Genomic DNA, 24673 nt, shown 5'->3' with positions numbered 1-24673 from the left:
TGAGGACCTGAGCAAGGCCAGCAAGGTGCTACATCAGCTCTGCACAGACCTAACCACTTTTCCTGGTCTCTGAGATGAACATGCACTTGTAATAATTGTCTCAAAGTTCGTCCAGCTCTCCTGGCTCAGTTCCCTCAGGTCACCCCAGAGTGATGGCGTGCCCTGCCCATACTCCTCCAGAAGCCAAAGCTAGGGGGCCAGAACAGACAGAATGGAGAAAAGAAGAAATGTTATGAGAAGTAGAAGGAAGAAAGACTGATTTCAGTTCCTTTCCCAGAGACAAGCACAGAGGCAGAACTAGAAACAAGTACGCCTGAGCCATGTCCATATCTCACAACTGCAATACCAGACCAGGCTACCTTTTCACTTTGATGATCTTTCTAGAGAAACACACTCAATGGTGGCAACACTTTCATTGCTTTCCACCAAATACTGTAGACTCTACTTCCCCAGACCCCAAAATAATGCATTTTACCTGATTAGGTAATATAAATCCAAGGTTGAAACTATGCTTCCATTAAAATGCCAATGAATTAATGCAACATCACTACGGCCTGACCGATATGTACATCCCAAATGCTGCCCCGTGACAAGTCCACACTCTTGGGTGTGTGTTGTGAGGGATATAAATTCCCTTTCCCCCCCTTATGTCACAGTTGGGTGAACAGGAACATAAATATGAAGCAAGACAGACCAAGACTCAACTGGCTGGGCTGTGCCAGTGTGAGTGAATGCTGACTATGAGGGACACACCAGCACTGCAGAGGAAGAGATAATTCTGGAGAAACCCCACAGAGGCCAGGCAGGGGCAGAGCCACCAGGACATGGCACTTACCCCCAGGAGGAGGTTTGTTCTTGGAGGTGAGAATGACAAAGCCAAATCCTTCATTCTCCTTCCTCTGCAGACGGACGTCGTACACCTCTGGGCATGGCTGGTTGGCAAAGTCAGCGCGGTTCGGCCGGGGAGAACCGCTCTGTGTCAGGACAGGCTGTGTCTCCTCCTCCTCTGCCTGCTTTTCACCTTGCAGGGAACAGACAAACAACAAATAAGGAACAAATCACAAATCATTCTGAGATGTCAAAAAACCATAATGCGTTATTATGTAATTTCCATAACACTAATGGCTGTTCTAACTACCATCTGCAAAAAGGTTTGAAGAAATCACCCCTGCACCGTAATTTTCAGAGCCTTACCTGTGCAAGCCATGCAGCCTTAGAGAGCAACAGAGTCCAAGTTTATTAAATTCTGCTTTTCTCCATACAACAGCTGACCCTCCTCAATCTCAGGCTGCTCAGCTTCAGTGAAGTAATTAAGTTCCAGAGCAGCTTCAGTGGATTTGATTACAAGCCCTACATGCTCCTTCTCACCAAGCAGACACCTACCACTGAGGAAGATCTTCCTGCGGACAGTGAGCAGCACCTGCCCATTCCGTGCAGCACTGGTCATCAAATCCAGAACTTGCTTGTGTGACTTCCCTTTCACAGGGACTCCATCAATGCACATCAGCTCATCTGCTGCACGCAGCCTCCCGTCCTTTTCCGCTGCTCCCAATGGGATTATGGCTCCAATATAAATCTGTGAGCAGAGTCCAGGGGTTTGAACAGGAGCATGAATTCGTCAGAACACACAGTGGTTGGAATCCAGGTGAATCTGTGCAGATGAGGTCTTTTGGGAAGACTCTTTTAAAGATTACTTCACTCTCCAGCTCTAGCAGAAATGGAGCCAGCAAATGTACTCTGCACAAGCTGATCTAGTGGACACAATGTGCGGTCTCAAAGTGTTCACTAAATACTTCAAAAATCTTTAATCCATATTTTTGTCACTTCTCTCTTAAGCATGTTTGTCAGTTTATTAAAAAGCCCAGCTTTTGAAAGGAGCGCACGCCGTGTACTTATTATATATATGATTTCCTAGACATTAATTACACAAAAGCCTCTGACATTCATTCTATTTTATTTTTTTTACCAAGACTGAGGCAGAATGATTGGGGAAGAAATAAAAGATTTTGAACAAACTCAAGTTTATTTCTGAAAAGTTGCTTATAGACAGTTCGACACTTCAAGTTGCTTCAGTTCTCAGCTTTTGGTAATTAGATAATGATAATCAGTTCTGCCTAGCCCCACCTCAGAAAGTGTTACTAAATATAAAACAGAGAAGAATACCACACTCTATTTCATATGCTAGAATCACTTTCAGATTAAGTGGAAGACTAAGGGCAACTACAACTACTACTGCTGGAGGTTAAGCAATAGTGGGCAGCTCATCAGTACACAGCAGTTTAAGCCATCAGCTCCACACTTCCTAGCAGCTATGGGAGTTATGGAAACCAAACACCACAAACGCTATAAAGTGCAACAGAAGTAACATTCTCTGGCTTTGCTCTTTACTTTAAATGCATCTTAGGGAGGAAGAAAAAAAAAAAAAAAAAACAGGCTAGTACTGGATGACAGCTGGGAATGGAAAAACTGAATTCCTTCACTGTTATCAAAAAAACAACCTATGCAGATCTCTTCCAAAAACTTCTTCTCTCCACTTAACAGCTTAAATAAAGGTCCCTGGATATAGTATATAGTACAAGTCTTAGTGCTTCTTCCCAGAGAGAAACTTAGGCAAATTTGAAAACCTGCCCTTGGAGAACAGACCATCCAAGGGTGTCTGCACTGGCATTGGCCCAGCTGCCTCCAACGCAATGCATGCTTAAAAATCCAGTGGGAGAAGCAGGGAATAAAAGGGTGTGTCACCATCTCAAACCTCATTTCACTGGGCTGCAAGAAAAGGAACAGCCTAATGAAATTTTGACAGAAGGAGCAACCACTTCCTTCTGCCCAGCTGCTTCCCAGGACACACTGCTGTGCACAGCACACCAATCCCTGAATCTGGGCACATCCTGTGCCGAGGCCACCACTGGCATCAGGTGACAATAGGCAAAGGCTGGGCACCAGCAAGGCCCTTCCAAGGGCTTCGAGACACTGCAACAGTGTCCACAGCTCAACAAAGACTGTGGCCAAGGATGGGCTTGCTAGTGGCGTGGGCACACTTGGAGACTGAAGCCCACAAAGAGGGGGAAAAATCAAGGTAGAACTAATTCCTGATCTCTGAAAGGCAGGTAGTGAATTGATCAATTTGGCCATCACTGAACTGTCTGGATGAGATGACGGGAAATGAGGATGACAGAGTAGGATCATTCCAACAGCAATACTATGAGATGACTGTGAACAGCTTCACTTACAGGCTGATCCGGTCCGTCCCCACCAAGCACTCGGAAACCAAAGCCTGACTCTTGTTTTCTCAGGAAAACATCTAAATCTCTTGTGTTTGGAGCTAAGAAAAAAAACAGCATTTCAAAACATGGAGGGGTTATCTTGGATTATTGAAGGATTACTGAAGGACTATGCTGTGCTGGTACACTCTGACTCTTCTAGTGACAAAACACTAGTAACCAGAAATACAGTGATATTCTCTTTTCAAAATGGTATAATTAATTTTCAAAGCAGAAATCACAATTACATCTGTGCAGTAGACCAGGATAAAAGCCAGTCTGTGACACAACCCAAAGCTACTTTCATAAGCAGTTTTACTCCAGTTTACTTCAGAACCATCCTTGAGATTATTTCTGCAATTAACTGTTTTACTGAAAATATGGTTGAAATATATTTTTTATTTTTCTGATTGCTGTTTGAATTATGCGTTACTTGAAATGTTTTATCTGCAGCACGTTAACAAACAGCAACAAAGTCCCAGTAGTTTAACTGTACATACAACAAAAGAAAAAAATTTCTTCATAATTGAGTATTTTCAAGTTGAAGATGATGTACTTACGTTTGTCCTCATAAATTGTCTTAGACTTCAGGTAGACTTCGGAAGGGTCCAGCTTAGGAGAGCCTGGCCGCATAGCAGAGGGCGGGAAGGGCATGGGCTGTGGAATGGCATCACTGACAGCTTCCAAACTCCCTGAACTGTCCTGTCTGTCCTTCTGAAACAGCCCACAGATACAAAATCCATATGAATAAAGGCATGACTATGCTTGTGGGTGCAAAGACAATGAACACCATGCAGAAGAAAAACACAGGAAGAAAGGAACAAAATTACAGCTTTTCCAATGGATGTGTCTGACCAGAGTACTGAAGTCTTCCTCACTGGTACATGAATTTTTATTGGAGAGAAGGCACGGAAAAAATTTGAAGTGACTGATGCTCAAAGTGAAGCTGGGCAGATGCTGGTGGTTCCTGACACATGGGATGCAGTGGGCCGTAACAGACCAATCACACTTGGAGAAGACACCAAATCTCTGACAGGCACCTGCCAGGCTCTGGAGCACAGTCCAGCACCACGGGCACACACTGCTCCACAGGCACTGCCTCCTGTCCTCTGCCAAGCTCCTCCCCACAAGCACCAGAGGTGCTCCCAGCATTGGCTGTTTGCTGGAGCAATATGCATACAGGACAGGAGGACACACCTGAGTACTGTGTATTAGCAACTCACTATTGGCCTTTTCATGATCTGATAGCTGCAACACTCCTGTTCATGAGGCAAGGACACCAAACATCCTTGCGGTCTCTCATCTAAGTTCTCAGTCAATTAGCACTAAAATACCTCAAAACACTTCTCCTGGGCTGAAAGGCAGCCCGGAAAACTGGCACATGGCAGTGCATACTGAACCACAGCAGGAGCAGAATGTAGATCTGTCCTTTCACCAAGAGCAGAAGAAACTCCCCAGAGCCACTGAGCAGTTTGACACTTCCTGCGTGTTTATAAACACAAGAATTCGCCCTTTTTAAGTGAATTCTTTTGCCACACTGCTTAATGCCACTGAGCATTGAGCGCTCTGTGGGCTGTTGCTCCTGTATGCGTGCTGGAATAGAATGCCAGTCCCCAAGTCCAAACTAATTTTAGCACACTGCCAAAGGATCCATGCTGACAGGGCCAGGGCCCTCCAATTGCAGGAATTTCTGCTGCTTTATTCAGTGTGGGCACCTGAATGCTTGCAAGGAACAGAATCTGAAGAGCTTATTGAGCACAGTTGTCTTTGAGCATGCTGAACATGTGTGCTTGTGTCATCCCACTGCTAGGATACAACTAAGGTTGTACTCAAACAGCAGGATAAAGACAGAAAGAGAAGTTACAGCTATATTCTGGTAATGGGGTTTTACTAAATTGCCCTGATTTGTTCCGTACAAGAAGCATTTTTAAAGAAGTATCTGTGTTTGACCAGTCTAATTTACAACAGAAACCATCATAATAAACATAAGCATTAATATCAGCATTATTAAATCAGAGGTTGTTTTATTAAGACCAAGAATTCTTTACTGAGATAGTATACATTAAAGATGCCCCGACAGATCCAACTTTCAAGAGCAATGAGTATTGAGCTAGGAATGTACAGCTTCATAGACACTTGCTGAAAATATGGATCTGAAGATAAGCATTTCCAGAAAGAAGCATTAACCAGTCCATTAATTCTATGTGAGGATAGAGAAGAATCAAAAGATCATAAACTTCCTTTAGAAATTCCATTTGACTTTAATAATTAGCAATGAAAAAATAGATACTGTATTTTAATACTGACAGCAGCTACTGAGACAAAGAATTTATGGCTACTAAGCAGACGCGGTTTTGCTAAACCATCTTGCATATAGGTTATCACAGGGACTAAAATCCAGAGGAAAAGAGATTACAAAGCAGGCCAGAAACCAATACATCACCAATACTCACGCCTTTGGTAGTTTTAGTAGGTGAGGGTGGACCTAAAGAAAATAGAAAGTAATTTTAATAGCAGGTTATAGAAAGTTTCAACAATATTATAGCAATATAATCAGCTGCTCCTGGGGTGAAAATAACAGTGACTGATTCACTGTGTTTTTAAAAGGCAAAGTGACCAAAACCATCACTTCAGAGAAGTCTCAATTAGAACTGAATGCTGTACAACACTGAAAAATACCTATTTATCTTTTTCCTAGAAATTGGTCAACCAAGTCACCCCTCAGTTTATGGGATAAGGAGACTTACGAATTTGTCTGAAGGAATTTCACCTGTCACAAAGAAATCTAATTATTTCCTTAGCTGATTAAGGAATAGTAGCATTTTTACAGAAAAAGACGCATTCTGGTCTGTGACTGACAATCAAGGAAGAGGTACGGACACGCAAAAGAGAAATCAGAGTTTTTTCTGCTATTCCCGGTGATCAGCCCCACCTGTTTGCTAATGCTTCTTCCCATCTCCTGTAATCCCCTGCTCATTACAGACACAGTTACTGGAATACATCTGGAGAACCTCACGAACTCAGTCCATCATATGCCTTCCGTTATACTGGAGACTACGTGTTTGCTTTAGCACTCCCCAGAAACTTGGAAAAGATAGTGCATAAACATATCACCATACAATTTTGGAAGAAAAAAAAACCAAAAGAAAAACCTAACTAAAACCCCAAACAAAACCCCTGCAACATGCTCTCACCCTTAATAGTCAGGGGTATAAATCAAACTTGGAACATAATGGCTCAGAGATATAATGAGCTGCTGCTCAGCTGTCAAGACTGGACACAATTTAGACATCACACTAAAATAGGACTTTAAAAAGCTTATAATCAATACGACAACTGCAATTTTGTCTGTACCTCCTCTTAAGATAAGCAGGGGCACCTCTGCTCCCACTGGAAACTGCTTGAGCACCTCCACCACTTGCAAGTGGGTCAAGTTCTGCACGTTCTGATGGCAAATCTCCTTGATGACATCCCCTTTCTGTAGGCCTTGGCACCACTGGCTGTCCAAAATCATCTTCACCTTCTGGCCGGTGGGACTGTCGGCAATGGCAAACCCAAAGCCCTTAGGCCCTTTGAGCAGAGGGATGGTGACCAGCTCCGGCTGAGAGGCTCCCGAGGAGGCCAGGGAGAGCCTCTGCTCCGCTGCATCCCCGGAAGGGCCGTTCAGGCGACTGCTGACCAACACTTTCCCATTCTGGTCCAACACAACTGCTCCTGCTACTAAATCTTGGCTGGACATGGAAGCATCTCCCTTGGCTACCTGCAGGCCATTAATGAGAGGCGTGGCTGTCACAATATCCACCACCGGGTCCTCATTGTCCTCAGGAAGAGGGTAACCACGACACAAAGTCATGTTCACATACTGATTGATGGGAATGAGCTGAAACATCTGGACAACATCTGCATGGGTATGGCCAAGGACACAACTTTCATTTATGTCCACGATGACATCACCTGTTACAAAAGGAAGTTCACCAGTGTCAAAAACAGAAGCGAAACATTCAACAAAAGCCTACCTTGAGGAAGTCACAGTGCTGTCTTCAAACTAATAACTAGTGTCCGGGATATGACCTCATGGCTAATATTGCCAAAAAGCATAAAGGATTTCCTCTTTGCATTTATTCTATTTCATCTCAGGACACAGTGTGCTAAATGCATAAAGTTTAATCTGCAGCAGATTTTAAAAAATTATACTATACAGCCATGGGAGATGAAGCAGAGCACGCACACTACAGCAAGCAGATGCCTTCTACTTTAATTCATATTGCACAGCATCCTAAACCCAATGCAGAATAAATCGGGTTTTTTGCCCTGTGTTTATTTTCGGACTGGCTGAACTTAAAGCTAGGATTGTGCACACACACATGCTCCATACTCTTACACTGCTGCCACACGTGGCTAAGAATGCATTTTCAAAATGAAGTGATGTGGGTTTCAGATCCCAACACTTTTGTATTTTCATCACTTAGATATGAAACTTTTCATGCGTGCTACAATATGCCCTGCAAACTGTCCTATCCCTTTAATGCCCAGGCGTCAGTAAAACAGGACCTCTCTTATTCCATGAACTACAGTCAGAATAGCTGCACATCTTTTTCTTTCAACAGCTTTGCAGGATTGGTTTCGTTTTTGCAGATGTGGAAAATGAACCACATACAAACAAGTTCAAGCAATACATTGGCAACAAAACAGGAAATTGTTCCATTCAATAAGTAAATAATACTAATCATTCAAAGTATGAATTATTTTACTCATTTGAAGAGTAAGAGTTTATGTTATACATAAAGAAGAATTTTTTCCTTTCTAATATACAAACCAGATGCTATAGTAAAGTTATAGGCAACTTAATCACACATGCAATAACCATGAAAAAATGTGCAAGTCTTCATGGATTGCAGGAACCCTCATCCCTTTTCTCTCCTCATTTGTCCAACCTGCACCACTTTGCTTCCTCATTCCTGCTGTGGGTCTTTTTGCAGTTTTAATATTCGGTGTCATGGGTTTTGGCAGCAACAAGGCAAAACCGACCAGGATTCAAACACAGTATTGTTACTTTACTTACAGGGAGGGAAACCATTCTATGAATACACATGAACACAAGTGTCTTTACTAAAACAGAAGTACTGAAACCTTCAGAAGTGCCCCTAAAGTTATTTTTATCTAGAATGTTGCTTCTTTTCGTTTTCAGCCACTGCTCTGCACAGATCTTCCACAAATCTGAAAACATTTAATTTAGTGAGGATGTAGATGGAGTCATAAAACCTCCTGCACCTCAAGCTGTGTTCTCCAAAGTACCCCAGGAAATGGAAGTTTATGGAAATAATACTTGACCTGGAGCAATTCTTCCATCTTGTGCAGCAGGTCCATCTTTTAACACATTCTTCACCTGAAGAAACTCATCAGGCCTGTCCCCTCCAATGATTGTGAAGCCAAATCCCATGGTACTTTTTTTCAGGGATGTCCTTATAAGTGCTCCAGTAAGCTGGGATGGATCTCGAGTGAAGACAGACCTTCCTGGTCCTTTGGAATTATGGAATACATGGACAGAAAGGCAGGAAACCAGGGTTAGTTCCGGTAAGATTTCCTCTGTTTTTAAGGTGTCACAAAGGTTAATGATTTGTTTATTATCAGTCAGCTTCTGAAGCACACTTAAGGCATAAAGCAAATGGACTGGAAAGTGCTACATTCATTTTCTAGCAGAATTTAGTGAATGGAAAAGAGGGTTTTTTTAACAGACTGCAACACAACTATTGCAAGCCTCCCACCTCAAATTCCCAATTTTAATCCCTGAATACCAAGCTTAAAGTAGGTCAAAAGCATAAAAACTCCAGGTGTGGTTTTACCTGCACTTCCAGACAGCTCTTCTAACCCTCCATATTTTCCAAATCTGCATGTTTTCCAAAACAGCTTCAGAACAATCAAAAAGATTTAAAGGCAATCTTAGTGCCTCAGTTCAATTTTAACATGAAAAAATCTTTCCAAAAACCCCAAAAATCTCAGAAGTCAACAGCTAGCAAAAAGACAAGGCTGATGACTTGATGAATTCCAGTTGGGTTTTTATAAAGCATAGTTGCAGATAAAGATGTATGTGACAAAGAACACAATATTCAGTGATACCTGATTTGGAAGGGCCAGCATCAGTCTGTCCTAGCTGTTTTTTCCTTTTGGCTTCCAATACTGGATTTTCAAACTGAGTTTTCTGGTTAATGTGACTGCAGGCATACAAAAGGTAGGTCAGGATTTCAACAGAAAACATTCTATTTCCCAAACACTATATTTTATTATGTCAGATGAGTGCTCTGGAGAAATGAACGAAAAACTCTCATAACCAACACTGAAAGTAAGGTGGTTCTTTCATCAGCTTACTTACTTTGAGGCAAATAAAATTTGCCTTTAATCACTAGGTAGACTTGTAATAGTTTAGAACTGGGCAAAACTGCTTTTTCTCTTGGCCCATCTATTTATACTGTTTACAAACTCAGGCATCATCTTTTTCCTAGCACATTCTAGAGAAGTACTGCTTGTTCTCCAAAGCTACATTTTCAACTCTACCATTTTTCTTCTCCATGGTTAAGGAGAGATTTAATTTCCTCTGCTGCTCTTGCAGCAGTTTAGTCATTATTGACTTGGCTCTTTTGAGACACTGATGATCTGCATGTTATTTTTGCTCTTTTAAAGTCTTAAGTCAAGTGACTACATTTTTGTTAAGCTAAGAAAAATAACATCAGCTCATTTCCATCTATAAATTATTTTGGTTGCAACTTGCTTTCCTTCCTCAAATGAAAAACACTCCACTGAATCTTTCAGGTCACACTGTGGATTTTCCCATATGCCAGTGCTACCAGAAGTTTGTGCCATGAGTTCGTGACCCCAAAACTGTTTTTCCTGGATATATTTCACAGTTTCTTAGAATCACAGAATGGTTTGGACTGGAAGGAACCTTAAAGCCCATCCACTTCGACCCACAGCCATGAGCAGGGAGGGCTACCTTCCACTAGACTAGGTTGCTCTAAGCCCTGTCCAACCTGGCCTTTCACTGCATTACAACCTCTACTTATTGGGAATCAAGAAATTCAGAATTTCATACTCAATTTTTAAGCATGCCAAATCAATAATTACCACTTACTCAACATAATATGTCCCATACTGAGGGTCTTCTATTTTCTCCCATCCATAAGGCAGTTCTGCAATCAGAAAGACCAAGTTCTCCATTATAAGGGAAAACTATCCTCAAGTTTTCCTTAAAGAACACCTGGATTCATGAAAAATATGAGGAAAATATAGGTCCCATTTTCTTCCCTGATGAAAGGTATCAGCCTGTTCAAGGGAATCTGAAGCCCTGTAACTCTTACTCTTTCTTCCACTAAATAATGGGCCTTGTACTCAATGAAATCACACCACTTTAAACATATAATAAACTTAAAAACCTGTTTATACTGAAAATTATATGCAAAATGCTCCTTTTCATGGCAAATTCAGCACCTGTAAGAGGGTGCCAGCAGCTCATGACTGACTGACTGAAGGTAATAAGCAGTTACGACAGAGGTCAGCTTATCAAGTTCATTGTTCTATGGAAATTTAATTATTAGAATAATGAATATAGTTAGCCAGACATCTTAAGGATAAATTTGCCCTGCAATCTTGTTTGAGGCTGCCCTAAGTTTGACAAGAACAGAAATTTCCCTAGCATATGACAGCATGTTACCAATTACTAATACCAGCATTGCTCCACAGGATCTGACTAAAATACTAAACAGTACTTGAAGTACTGTTCATTTGGATATCCTGCATCTCTGTTCAAAGTGCTCTTTGGTGAGCTGCACGTGTGTTTAATAAGCAGCAGTTGGAGCCATTGCTCCAACTGGCTTCATTACAGACTACAGATGTTAGGCTGGGCAATTTTGGAGAATGACAGCTCGTTATGAGCCTTTTCCAGCTTTTGGAACGTGTCAGGCATTTGCAGAAGACAGAGCTACCTGATACTCTTTTCTAACAGACTAAATTGCTCAACTGTGTAGGAAATGGTTGCAGGAATCACGTGGAGGCTACTGACCTGGAAGTCTTGAAAGAATTGAAATCAGTCAGATTGCTCCCTTAGCTTCTGCATTCCAATACTTATGTCACATGAAATAGTTATCATTAGCAATGTGTGTTTTGCCACACCTTCTCTGTTATTTCTATATTCTGTTACTTATGGACCTTCTGCTTCTGCCACCTATGCAACAGTTGCCAGGGAGATCATAACTCGCAGTTTTCTCCTTAAGAATGACACTTACTGGAAGAAAACATCTCATTTTCTGCTCAGGAATGCAGATAAACCTTCCATTCAGCCAGATTCTACCACTTCAGGGAAAATACACCATGGACTTTCCCAGTCTTACGTAAATTCCTACTGTCACCAAACAGGGGACACTCAGCACTACGCTGCCAGCTCCAGAGTCACATCTACCAGGGAGAAGCTGCTACCACAGAGGTGATGGATGGTATCCAGCTGGGATTAGCTCACACATTTATCAGTGACAGGGGACAAATGCATTCTGAACATCTCACCTCCATCTTCACAATCTTCAGGAGCTTTGGCCTTCTTACAGAGCCGGGGATCAAGCCATGTGGTTGTCTTGGTGTTGTGACTGTGGAGCAGAACATGCCAGTAAGAGAACTCCCTCACACTGAAGAAACTTTGCTTCAAGTATTCACTATTGTAGGAAAGTGTAGAGTTCAGATGATACAACCTTTATTTATTCCTCAGTCATATTAAAAATACTAAAAAGAAAAGGCAGCAGCACACTGGTGCCTGGAGACTCTCCAGGGCACATGGGAAGTGTTAGAGGCACAGATTCTCTCCCCAGCCCACAAAAGCTCAGATGAGAACAGCAGTTGTTTCTACCTGATAGGAAAAAAAAAAAATTTAGCCTCCTCATATGCTTAATTCACAGGAAGGTTTCTGTTGCATTTTTGTCTTAGAACTCATGAGGCAGTTTTACACGTGGACACATGAGCTATTTTCCCATCCTGGACTTTCATCTGCGCTATTTGTATTTTGAAACATCCATTCCCAGCCAAAAAACCCAAAAAAACAAGGTCTCAAATTTTAGGGAAATTTGACATAGAGAAGGTTTCCATGTTATACTCCACTTAGCAACATCCAGCCAGCTTTGCATTTGGGAGACACAAAACTTAGAATAAACAAACTGACTTCGCAGGTGGAACCATACGGTTTTCCTGCACAATGGCAATTGTACTGAGCGTGCAACACTGGGGACTACGAGTAAGGGATGTAATACTAGGAACGTATTCAATTTCATAAAGAAATAGAAGCAACAAGAGCAGAAGAGAGGTGAAAGAGCAGCTGTCCAGACTGCAGCCACCAGCACTTCTCTCCTCCAAGGAGCGATTTACTCACTCGATGAAGTAGATCATGCCAGTGTCCGTGTAGGCCATTTCCCAGTTCTTGGGTAGTGGTTCCAGGGTTTCATCCCTTGACAAGTAATTTCTGAAGTCCATGTTGCTGCTTGTCTGGTTGTAGCTGGGAACAGGTTTCATCCAGTCAGGAGAATCTGAATGTTTTTCTTTGTTTTCTGCAGTTGTTCAGGGAAAGTGCTTGTCAGATGCTTATGTTGTTTCTCACAAAGAACCACCCTCTTAATCTGGCTACAAGTGGATGTCGAATACGTCCATCTATGTGATGTGCATTTTTTCACTTTTTTTTAAACTGTGAACTTTGAAAAGCTGACATGAAAACACCAAACTCTGCTCTTCCCCTGCCAAACAGAATTAACCTCGTATTGTGTCTGAGCCCTCTCTGAAAAATCAACGCTGGCAGAAATTCAACTTGACTATGCTCTGTTGCCGTTTCTACAGAGACAACAGTGTTTGTAATGCCATAAAATGATCAAAAAATCCTACTAATATGCTTCAAAGAATCAGAAGGAAATGCAGAGAAGACCCAAACTTCCAGTAAAATAAACAACACCTTCCTACAAGCCAAGACTAGAAAAAAGATCCCAAAAATTCTTGCAGGAACCTTTAAACAGAAGCCCCTACCCTTCAGAACCGAGGTTATGCTTGATACCCTCTGCTTGATACGATGATGTTCATAACCCTCACTCAACCAGCAGCCTGACCACTGACCCCTATGTGGTGTTGCCAGGCCTGAAGATAGCAAGATTAGGTCAGGTCTGGTCAGGATAACTCCGTCCTAAACAGTCACACACAGGATCAGCTGCAAATGCAATGTGACAGTTCCTCTCCACCATCAATCTGCCCCCTTCCATATGAGTACCCATGACAGCAAAAGGAAAAGGGCATCCTGCCAACCCCAGAAAGGTCCTGCTGGACAGTGCTCCAGACTCAACACACTTGGCTTCATTTCTCTCCACAAGCTCCCCCTCGGGTGGTTTGAGTTTGTGTGATAGGTCCCTTACGCAAAATCATCTGAAAATTTTGAAGTATGAGCCAATGTTGACCCTTAAACCAATCAATTCCCTAGAATCTCCTATGTACAGATTCAGTAATTGCCTCAAAATTCAATAGCAACAATTGCAGGGTATGAATTCTACTCTGTGAAGGATTCTATTATTTGAAGAGTGGAAAAATTTTTCCTTCCTGCTCGTGTAACTGGCCCATATCCAGCGCCAGATATTCTTGACCAAGCAGTGCAGTTTATGATGCAATTGTACATCTGGCTGGGAGAGCAGCTGGTTCTTTTTAAAAGGTCATCTCAAAATCAAGTAGAGGCACCAGCCTGAATAGAAACTGCCTTCATACTTCACCAAAACTAAGGAAGCACAAATGTTATTTGAATAGTCTCCTTATCCATTCATACAATACTCCAGGGAATTTCTCCCCTTGTCAACCAACCTATCCCTCCGCTGCCATTAACTGCGTCCTTTTCCTCCTCTTCTTCCTCTTCAGGGAGAGAACTTTCCATCCTTTGCATTTTGCTGACAGACGTGGTTCTTTTCCTCTGCGATTCAGTATCAAAATCATTGTCAAAAAGAACTTGATCCACAGGATCAGGCTGAAAGGGGCTGGGCTCTGCTGGAGGCTTTGGAGTACCATAAAAATTACCTGGAAATAAGACGAAAATCAGGATCACTGAAGCACTGATACAGCTGAAGGCACTGGCAGTGGCTGTCACCAGTTTAGTGCCCACACAAATGTATTTTGGTGAACATTTATAGCCTCAAAGAAGACATCAGCACTCCCAAAACCAAATCAACGTCAAAGCCTATTTATTCATATGCTGACTGCTTGCCAATGCAGCACCAGTTGTCAGAAAACAAGACATCCTGTCATAAGTTTTCTAAAGAAAAAGATGGATTTGTTAACTTTGCCTTCAATTCACTAACACTCCACAAAGAGACTTAGGGAGCAACCTTAGAGGAGCAAAACAGTGATAATCAATTATTCTTACCCTAAATACTAATTAATAGTGCAACAGAAATACTCAAGTCAAAAAGCAAGTTCATTTTGTGCAGAAACAAAGTATTTCTTTCCATAAAATCAGTTAACAAGTAGTTGATTTTTCACACTTGCAATTTTCTACTGGCAATACACTTGCAAAACAAAGATGTTGATATGGCTTCATCTAAAAATCATTTCTACTTCAGAAAAAGATTTTTCCTTTAATATTTTAATCTAAAGCACAAAGAATCATCTGCTGTTTTCTGGAAAAGAATTTCAGCAATTGACCTCTCTCTTGACTGCTCATATGATTTTTATTAGGGAATTGAGCAAAAAAAAGGAAGCTTCCCAGAATTCCTGCTGCGGTAACTTTTGATGCCTGGATATGGTTTTGACCATGTAAATAAAATAAGAAAGAAAACCCTTCTGGAAATATCAAGCAAGGGCAAGGCTCAGAGAGGGAACAGCCAGATAAAGTGCAGCTCAGGAATTAAAAAAAAATTACTAGTTTAGCCTAAATTTGCTTAGGAGATTTCCACAGATGGGACTATATTAGCAGATAGTGTGGAATATGGAAAACAAGAGGCAAAGAGCTTTCACAGGATTGTCTACTTTTTACATCTTCCTTTATTTTTTCACCATCTTCATTACAATGTTTTTCCTCACCGTATTTAAAAAACCAAACTTTCCTACAGATTTGGACAATCTGGTGTAGTGCTGTTCAACTTTTCATTGAAAAATTATTTTGTTTCCCTGCTGGATCAGAATTTCTCTTGCCTTCTGTCCTTTTGATGCACACCTGAGAGGACATGGCTCTGTTCTCTGAGGTTTACACAAAATTGACTAAATTCTCTTAAATTTGTACCAGGCACAGACAAGCCTTTTCAGAATGTTTCCCAAAAATGCAACAGTGAAAATAATCTAGTGGGATTAGGAGTGGTTGAAAGAACAATCTGTGGTTTATCAGAAAGCTTTACAACAAGATCGCTCCTCTTCTTCTCGATAATCCAAAAAGAGAGGAACTATTGTCTCTCTACTGCTGTCATGGCCATCAAGTGAGCAGGAAAACCAGCCTCACAGGGAGCTCTGCCCAGACTAAGATCCTGGACACAAGCACTGGGTCCTTATCCCCAACCCATGAAACACCACCAACATACCATCATATGTTCCGCTTTCCAGCAAGGCTCCGCTTTCTTCCAGCGCTTTAAACTGCTCAACAGGAATGAAATTATAGTCTACCCCAGGGACCTCCCCATCTCTGGGAGCCCTTGTGGTGCCTGCAAAGACAGAAAACACTCTTGTAAGATACTTAAATGCTGCCGGTTAACAAATGCTGCCTGCTGTACAGTTCAGTAAAAAAATGTATTTTCAAATCCTTATACAAAGATGATGTCACTTCAGTAAAAGTTAAAACAACTGGTGAGCAAGTGAAAAATAATGTATAAAAACTGAGCCAGTAAATTACATAGGAACAACAGTTCTGGTATTGGGGAAGGAAGAGAGAAGAAGCTGGGTGAGGTGGAAATTAAGAGAAGATTCTTTCTTATGGTCTTATGAACCAAAAACAACTTTTGTGGCAGCTGATGACACCTGAGCCAGGCAATCCCAGTCTGGGATTCTGGGAACATTTGGAGCTGTGATATTTTATTTTAACCCAGCTGTAAGTGTACTGCATCTTCCCCAATTTCCACCAGCACTAACTCCCTACTTTGCAATGAGGTCATCACGACTAAGCACATTTGATTTTTGGGCCACCAAATCCATAACTAGGCACAAAATGTAATTTTTAACCCACAATTCAGAGTGTAATTCAGCCACACTCCAACCCCTGGATGTAGGTGAACTTTATCGGTAAATTGCTGTGTTAATGCAGAGGTTCTCAAAGCGTTTCGTCTATGAAAATAGGCCTCCCATAGTTACAACAGCTTAATTACAGCTCTCCTGAAAGAACTGCACTGATTCATTACTATTAATTACTGTCTACAACCTAATAGCATTTTTAAGGCATATATCATTTTTTCAGGCAGCAGTATGAACAAGAGCTAGTAAATAAAAGCTAATAATAGTGAACTGCAGTTGAAGAAAGCCACAAACTCTTGGGTGTGTTCAGAGAGAAGAGAGCAGAATTCCTGTAGATACAAAAACCTTACTTGACAAAGCGAGTTTTTGGTGCAATGAATATTTAAACAGTCAATGATGAGCCTTTTTAATCAGTCTTCTCAGGATGAGCAAACAGTTTGCCTGCACATTCTGCCACTGCCACCCCCTTCTGCAGCCAACCCCTTCTCCCACCCTCCTTCCAGCTGCCCTGCTCTGCCCAATGCACTTGACACTCAAGGTCTCAGTTTGCTCTTTGTGAAGAAAAAAACCCTAACACATTGAAAAAAATCAGGACATTTTGGCACTGCTTGATAATGCTGAAAAAGATTTATTTCTTGTGGTAGGTGGGGTCATTCTAACAACTACTACTGATGAACTTGTGAAGAGCAATATGCAGATATTACTGAAACAATCTGAACTTCGAATTCTCAAGTTTTTGCTGGTTTTCAGTACATACTGGCTGTACCAATTAATGGCAACTTCAGATATGAAACTACTCTAGCAAAGTCTCTGCTGCCAGGTAAAACTCTAAATCAGATTAAAAGAAAAGGCATTTCAAGCTCACAAATTATGTGGGAGTTAGCAGGAACAGAACAAATGAGACTGATCTTTACATACTTACAAGGGATGGTTCTCAAATAGAGATTGTCTCTGATCACTTGCTGGAGCTTGTGGTCTATCGAGCCCTTCTGGAACTGAAGGCTCAGGTAGTGGCGCAAGTCCTTATTGATGACTTTTCCTTAAAAAGAAAAAATAATAAATTAGAATAATTTCTAAAGCAGAATCTCACAACAAGAACTGTGTTTCATTGCTACAGAAGTTTCAGAAAAAGCAAGCAGTTAGAAGAGTCGGGTTGTTTTAAATCAACAACCTGGATGGAAAATACCATTTTGTGCTATCAAATCCCAGAATAGTTAGTGTCAGAAAGGAACCTTAAAACTCATTTTGTTTCACCCCCTGCCATGGGCAGGGACACCTTCCACAGTCCCAGGTTGCTCCAAGTCCCATCTAACCTGGCCTTGAAAGGCCCCAGGGATGGGACAGCCATAGCTCCTCTGGACACACTGTGCCAGGGCCTCCCCACCCTCACAGGGAAGAATTCCTTCTGGCACAGTGATTTTAAGCAGAGCTGACTAACAACCATTCCCCCTCATCTCCTGAACAAGACAGTGGCAATATTCTGGGATTGGTTGAAAATCAATACAAAACCTATTACTAAAATTCAAAGTCTCTACAGACAAGAAACTATTTCACTGTATTTTGAAGTAGCTTCCATTTAATTTACACCCACCCACTACTCACCTGAGTTCAATATTTTGTCACATGGGAAATTGCATTCTTCAAATTATAAAAAGAAAATATTTCCTTCCTAAAAGCACTGCATAATAGAAGGCAGTTGGGTTTTTTTACAATTACTCCTTTGCAATACTTCTGTCAAGTATCATTAGTGAATCTGTCACAACACTGGAGAACCATGGCCCTTTCAGCATACAAAGAACTGAGCTCTTGTATTACTGCCTCATCCTTCAGACAGGAGGGTACAAACCAATCTTTTGTACCCTGTTAGCCTCCCAGAAAGCACATAAAAGAGGGTTCAGTGACCCTGGTATATTTAAGTTACATACTACAGCAGAACACTCAGGGCTTGAGGGCTTGTCTCCAAACCCAGAGCAGGAGATGGGCAGCAGCAGATGGATGCTGGTACAGCTCAACAGCAGGGAAAAGGCTGGAACAGACAACTGCTCCCGTTAAATTACATTACCAATAGATTATGTAGGTTATGTAAGCAACAGGTTATTAACCAATAGGTTAAATGTCCCAGAAGCATTTCTGACAGGAGCCTCTAAAGCCTGTGAGCTCAAGGCTGCTGAGGAGCCCACCTCAAACAGGTCACAGAGCCCACAGTAGTCCTCATGCAAGGCCCACTCACCCACACCTTCAACCTATCACCAGACTTGCATATATGTCAAATTCGGAAAAAAAATCAAACCATCAAAACCTTTCCACCACTAACCAAGTTTTCCCAACTATGTGCCACTTCTGCGAAGCTGGCTGCATGTTTTGGTTGGCAAGTGCATACTTTCCCTCCCCTTTTAGCCAAGGTGAGGGCATTTCACACCTCGTTCTCAACTCTCAAGCTTAACTTCAGCAACCAGGGCTCACCCTCTGCACCCTCTTCCCTCCAAACAAAACCATGCCACGATTAATATTTCAAAGTAGAACCAAGACTCCATATTGGCCCCTCAGGTGAGTGATGGCCAGAGATATGTCCACACACAAGAGCACCTTAAATACTCAAGCAAGGGCAGAAGAAACCCAGCACACCCTCTGAACAGGTAGCACACCCTGTGCCGGACATGGGCCCTGAGCTCCAAAGCAAGTCAACTTCTTCCCTGCCTTAACACTGTCATTTATTTAATACCTACTTCCAAACACATAAAAAACATTTTTCAGTATTGGGACAACACCTCAGCATTGTCCTCGTGGCTATCCCGCAGTTACACAAGCAACAGCAATTCCCACTAATGCAGTTCTCCACCCAACCCCCTCCCAGGAATGCACAGCAACTCTGCAGCCCGCTCCTCAATTCCCTCTTTCACCAGCATGAACTGTTCCTTATAAAACTTTGGATTTGCTTCCTGCAGCATAATGAGCAAAATGTGCCATGGAATATGGAAACAAATGGGGTAATCTCCAGCAAGAAAAGTGCTTCCATCTGTTACTAGAAATTACTTTGTAGACAAGATAGTTCCTCAATATTAAAAAATATGTTTTGCTGCTAAAATGGTCCAGCCATCTCCTTGTCAAAGCCAGATCTACACTTCAGCAATCCCAGCATATTTCACCGAGGCAGATCAATACTTGTATTTCACTGAGGCAGGTGAGCACTGCACGTTGGAAAAGCCAGGCAATATGCGAGAATCTGTTCTGGATGTAGAATAACAGACTTCATTTACTCACTTTCTCTCTTAGTGTTTAAATTTTTAAAAGCTTATAAACCCTTTTAAATAAACACCAACTCAGTTTAAAGACAAAATAAAGGCAAGGCTGCTACTAAAGATATGCTGATATTGGGGGGTTGATCTTAATATTAAAAGCTTAGAGACTGGACCATACTCTGAGATCAAGATGACTGAATTGAAGATTGACAGGATTTCCCAAGGAAAACAGACAAAGTCAAACAAAATAGTAGGCAGAGGAAAAATCACAGAAATTCACATAGAGAACTGTGTGCATTAGAATGCAGAAAAATAAAGTAATAGTAAGGATGCTTTAGGCAACCTCTGGCAAAAGCCAGATTATCTTCCCTCCAGCAGCTGAACAGAAGCTTTTTTTATACTGTTTCACGCAGGCTTTTAGAAAAAGCTCATGTATCGGCCTCTCCAAAATGACCTGATAAATGTTGAGCTGACGTTTGTTGTGCTGCTGAGCTGCCTCTAAAGGATAACAGAGGCAACACAGGGACCAGTCAAAAGGAATAATATACCTTATGCAACTCAGGTTCTGCCAGATGAACAGCCACAAGCCTCTTGTTTTCAGTTTCAATTTACATTAACCAAAAATAAGTGTTTAGATGAGGATATGGATGCTGGGGAAGGAGAATTAAGTGACTGCAGGGAAAAAAAAAAGGCTCAAGTGCCACTGCAGTAAAACACAGTGTTGTGAATTAGGGAAGCAAATAGGAGTCACGGGTATCATGAAAATGGGGGTGGTCACTCTTACAAACTGCACTGGTGAAGTGGTCTTTGCTGCTGTACCTAAACAGGACAAAAGCCAGCTATTTATACATTCAAACTGTCATGGATATGCTCAAGAATACACGTTGCAGTTACAAACAGAGGAGCATTGCCATGCTGCCCCTAGAACTTGACACAAAACCACATTTCTAGATTAGCAGTGTTGGTAAAACAGCAAAGTCAAACACTGAAAGATACAAACAAATTCTAAGAATCCAGTCTGTGCAGGTTTTATGTTGCTGTCTGGTAATTATGTTCTAAATACCTCCAGCTACTGCTGCTGGCATAGAGAGTACCGGCAGCATCCCCATCAAATGACTCTGAAGACCACATGGAAATTTTCAATTGTTTTTAGTTAACTAACAGACAGGTGACAACTTTCCAGATAGATGGTATTGCCGGGGTAGCATCATCCCTGCCTTAAGTTTCCATGCCCACACCTTATGGAGACAGTGGCAGCTACACACTGCCAAGGAGCTGCAGTGCTGACAGGTGACTCAATAGGCAGAGAATTATTTTCTTTCAAGCATTTCAAAAAATACTTTACTCTTCACTATAAACGCAATTTTTCAAATCAGCAGTTTATTAAAAGTAAGCTGCTTTCCTATTAGAAAAAGAGGAATGCAAAGAATCACTGGGCTTACACCTTCATTACAGCCTTTTGCACAAAAACGCATTTTAAGTGAAGAGGTGAGAAAATGGAATCGCATTCCCTGGTTTTTGGTGGAATTTATTTAAACAACAGTTAAAATCCTGATGAAATAAATGGGCCAGGAGACCTGCTCCTCTTGTAAGGCCTTTACAGGAGGTCAGCTCTGGGTGGGGAACCCAAAGGGCTCTGCACACCGCTGCAGTTCCAGAAGTGCGACACAAAGGAGGAGGAGGGCAGCTGAATCTTCACAGGCAGAGCTGGGTTTTGCACCCTCATGGGTCCCTAGAAAACTGTTCTCTGTTATTTTTCTCGACAGGGGAACACTATTTTCAGTCCTAGATTTTATTTGGGCTCGTTATCTTAGGGGTTTCAGTTCTGAATAGTGTTCCAGCATTCTCTGCATCTTTCTTCATTTGCATGTACTCCACTGACGTCACTCCTCCTCCTCTGTCACAAGCGCCATTTTGGGGAAGCAGCGACGCCATAACCCGAAAAGAGGGGAAGGGGATATGGGGTAAGACAATTGGGGGCTGAAAACAGGGTGAGGCCAATAACGTAACACTAACAATTAACATTAATTAAGAACTGGGATAAGGTAAGGCTTGACAGACTGAACAGACAACCGGGAACATTTATAAAAAGATACAAATCTAACTGCTGTAATTGAAATCTTTTCTCTGAAGCAGAGCTCCAGGCAGATGCCTGCCCCTTCCCTTCTCTCCCATCTGCTCCTGGGACATGGTCATGTCCCCACAAAGCATCCCCAGCCAGCACAGGGCAGGGCAGGGCCATCACCACCTCTGAACGAAGGAAAAAGTAGGAAATTAAGAACAGCTGCATTTGGAAACCCATATGTAGGGCAGCAATACTACTCAGTTACACGGTTCTAGCATGGGTCTCTACTTTTCTTCTCTGTATCTTGTTACATCTGTAGACATTCTTAGCCTGTGGATGATTTCCACAGAAAGACAGCATTTTCAGTTGGTTTTATGACCTGCACAGGCAGCAAAAATAGCATAGCCTAACGAATTGTCTACAACCTTAAGGATTTTCAAATGAAAATTCTTTTGAGTAAAGTAGCTCCAACTTTCAGACTCCAGCTTCACACACCAGTATCAGATATGATTACAGTCATACATTGCATGCACATAAAAATCCATTTACCATGGAAATACACTCAGAAGAATTACCAGTGAGCAGGGTTTGCTCTGATAATGCCAAGTATTTTAATACACCTTTATTAAATAGGAGAGCAGCAAGGCTCAAAGGTCTGTGCAGCTGTTTCTGATAGAAGATCGGACACTAGAGGAGATATAAGAAGAACTCAAGTAATTTAAAATAATGAATGGGTTTCAAATAAAATGCAAACATAACAATTTCTTTCAATTTAACAGCGGGGAAGCAAAATGGGAAAGAAGTACACAAGAGAAGTTCGGTATTTTTTATTACATATGGAGACTTTTTTCTCTTTAATTTGATATTTTCTTGAGAAGTGAAAAACCACTGAACCAATAAACCATGTTTTGCCTATTTATAAAAATTTGCTGTATTTTCAAAAATGGGGTAAACTGATCCGTGATTTCCATTTCAAGTCAGATGTGTTGACAGCGACGGTAAAGAACAAGAATCCAGATAAAACTGTACCCTGTGAGCCTCTGCCACTGTCAGGTTTGAGACAGAGAAAAAGATTTACAGGGATGCCTGGAAAAACCACTGAGCCCAGCCCAGGCACTTGAAGCACCTCACAAAAACCAAATGTGATTTGGGTGATCTAATTATGACTCTCTAGGCAAGAAAGGGGCATAAAGCACAAGAGGAAACATCACAACAGCAGATGGATCAAATACACTGGCCAGAATAGAATATGGAATTGTTAAAGTTGGAAAAGAGCTCTAAGATCATCAAGTTTGACCATCAACCAGCACTATGTTCACCACTGAACCATGTCCTCAAGTGCCACATCCGCACATTCCTTAGAACGCTTCCAGGGACAGTGACTCCATCACTTCCCCGGGCAGCCTGTTCCAAAGCTTTACAACCTTCCCCATAAAAAGAATGTGCCAACACCTAATCTAAACCCCACCCCCAAAGTAACTTGAGGCCATTTCCTGTTCACGATCTAGTCAAACCATCAGGCAAGCAACGCAGCTGCCGTGATACAGCAACACATCAATGGGCTCCATCAAAACAACAAACAGAATTTGTAACACAAACACATTTTTAAAAAACTAAAATACAAAATTGTTTCAATAATTGAATTTCATTAAAACTTCCTAATTATGCACTCGAGACACTGCTGAGTTTCAATCACTATGCAGTTCAACACACTACAAAGGCTATTCTAGGTAAGTAGTATCTGTCACTGCAACACTCTGTACTGTGGAGTCGAATATAGACGCTTACAGCCATGAAATAAGAGTCCTCTGTAGTTACCACAGGTTACAATAATACAGAAATCATTTAGTCTGCTCTTAATTGAAAAGTGGAGCACCAAAACAAAGACAAGTAACCTGAACCATGGAGATGATTTTCCTAGGGCTAACTATAAATTTATAAATAATCTTCCAATAATTCCCTTAAATTTACAATGTGAGATTTTAATTTATTCACACTAGAGAAAATGCTTTACTAAGACAGCAAACAAACCCATTTGGTCTGGAAAGCACAATTAACATATTCAACTGAACAAAATGTTACTTGAGTCCCCAGACTGTTCTAATATTAATACTTCCCTTTGGAAATCTCCAGCTTACGTGCACATTTAAACTTACTGACATTTAATATTATCCCATGTCACACCCCAACAAGCGACTGCACACAGGGCACCTGTGCAGATTAACCTGTCACAGTGTTTAGCAGAAGCTGCCAATCCTTCTGTTTGCCCAGAGAATGCATCACGTTTCAGATGTGACGTGTGCCTAACACACCATATCTCATTGCTTAAGCAGCGTGCAGCTCTACAGAATGACATATTTCAATCACATCCCCAAAGAAAAATGCCCTTGCAGCTACTCTCTGTTACACAAGCAATTTAATCTACTTGGAACTTGGCTCTGCTTCCCCAACAGAAGGGTACGTGTTCATATGCCAAGACCTTTTTCATTTTTTTGAGTGTTCAGATCAGAATACAATTTATGTAGATCACGGAGAGGTTTATTTTTAGCCTGCTTTCCATAGGAAGCAAAATGTGCAATTATACTCTACATAACTTCCAGGCCCACTAACCTACTTCAGTCTGGAGCTTGGCAGGGCAGAAGTCTGACAAAGATACGCTATCGACAAAGATGCTGCATGCCTGCTCTTTGAGAGCAGATCAACTTCCAGGGTGACCATCCACCATGGAAAACAGAAAATGTTCCCAGCAGAGGTGTCCTCTAGCTGTGTCAGTGAGCAGCAGTGTGTGGACCATCATAGCTGGACCCATAAACTAATTCACACAATAACAGACTGGCTTTTTAAATACCAGCCCCATCCTGAACATCAGCTTTGCACTGCCTGCAAGTATAACACCTCTTGTA

At 41.6% G+C, this 24673-nt stretch overlaps 1 protein-coding gene across 2 annotated transcripts in view; it reads right to left on the bottom strand.

The window, feature by feature from the left end:
* The window catches only part of MAGI3 (membrane associated guanylate kinase, WW and PDZ domain containing 3), a 53572-nt gene that overhangs the window by 12415 nt on the left and 16484 nt on the right, over positions 1-24673 (bottom strand). For both annotated transcript variants that reach the window (XM_079327002.1, XM_079327001.1), the window contains exons 2-15: positions 17389-17505; positions 15824-15943; positions 14121-14330; positions 12664-12838; positions 11811-11890; positions 10387-10444; positions 9378-9472; positions 8592-8780; positions 6615-7214; positions 5714-5745; positions 3821-3974; positions 3231-3322; positions 1384-1576; positions 836-1021 (exon numbers count right to left, since the gene is read on the bottom strand). In XM_079327002.1, the coding sequence (XP_079183128.1) occupies positions 836-1021; positions 1384-1576; positions 3231-3322; positions 3821-3974; positions 5714-5745; positions 6615-7214; positions 8592-8780; positions 9378-9472; positions 10387-10444; positions 11811-11890; positions 12664-12838; positions 14121-14330; positions 15824-15943; positions 17389-17505 (2301 nt within the window). The remainder of the gene's footprint in view (positions 1-835; positions 1022-1383; positions 1577-3230; positions 3323-3820; positions 3975-5713; positions 5746-6614; positions 7215-8591; positions 8781-9377; positions 9473-10386; positions 10445-11810; positions 11891-12663; positions 12839-14120; positions 14331-15823; positions 15944-17388; positions 17506-24673) is intronic.

This window comes from Erithacus rubecula, assembly GCF_903797595.1.
Source record: "Erithacus rubecula genome assembly, chromosome: 26".
In the NCBI taxonomy this organism is placed as follows: Eukaryota; Metazoa; Chordata; class Aves; order Passeriformes; family Muscicapidae; genus Erithacus; species Erithacus rubecula.
The sequence above is the reverse complement of the archived record's forward strand: the minus strand, read 5'-3'. Positions and strand labels throughout refer to the sequence as shown.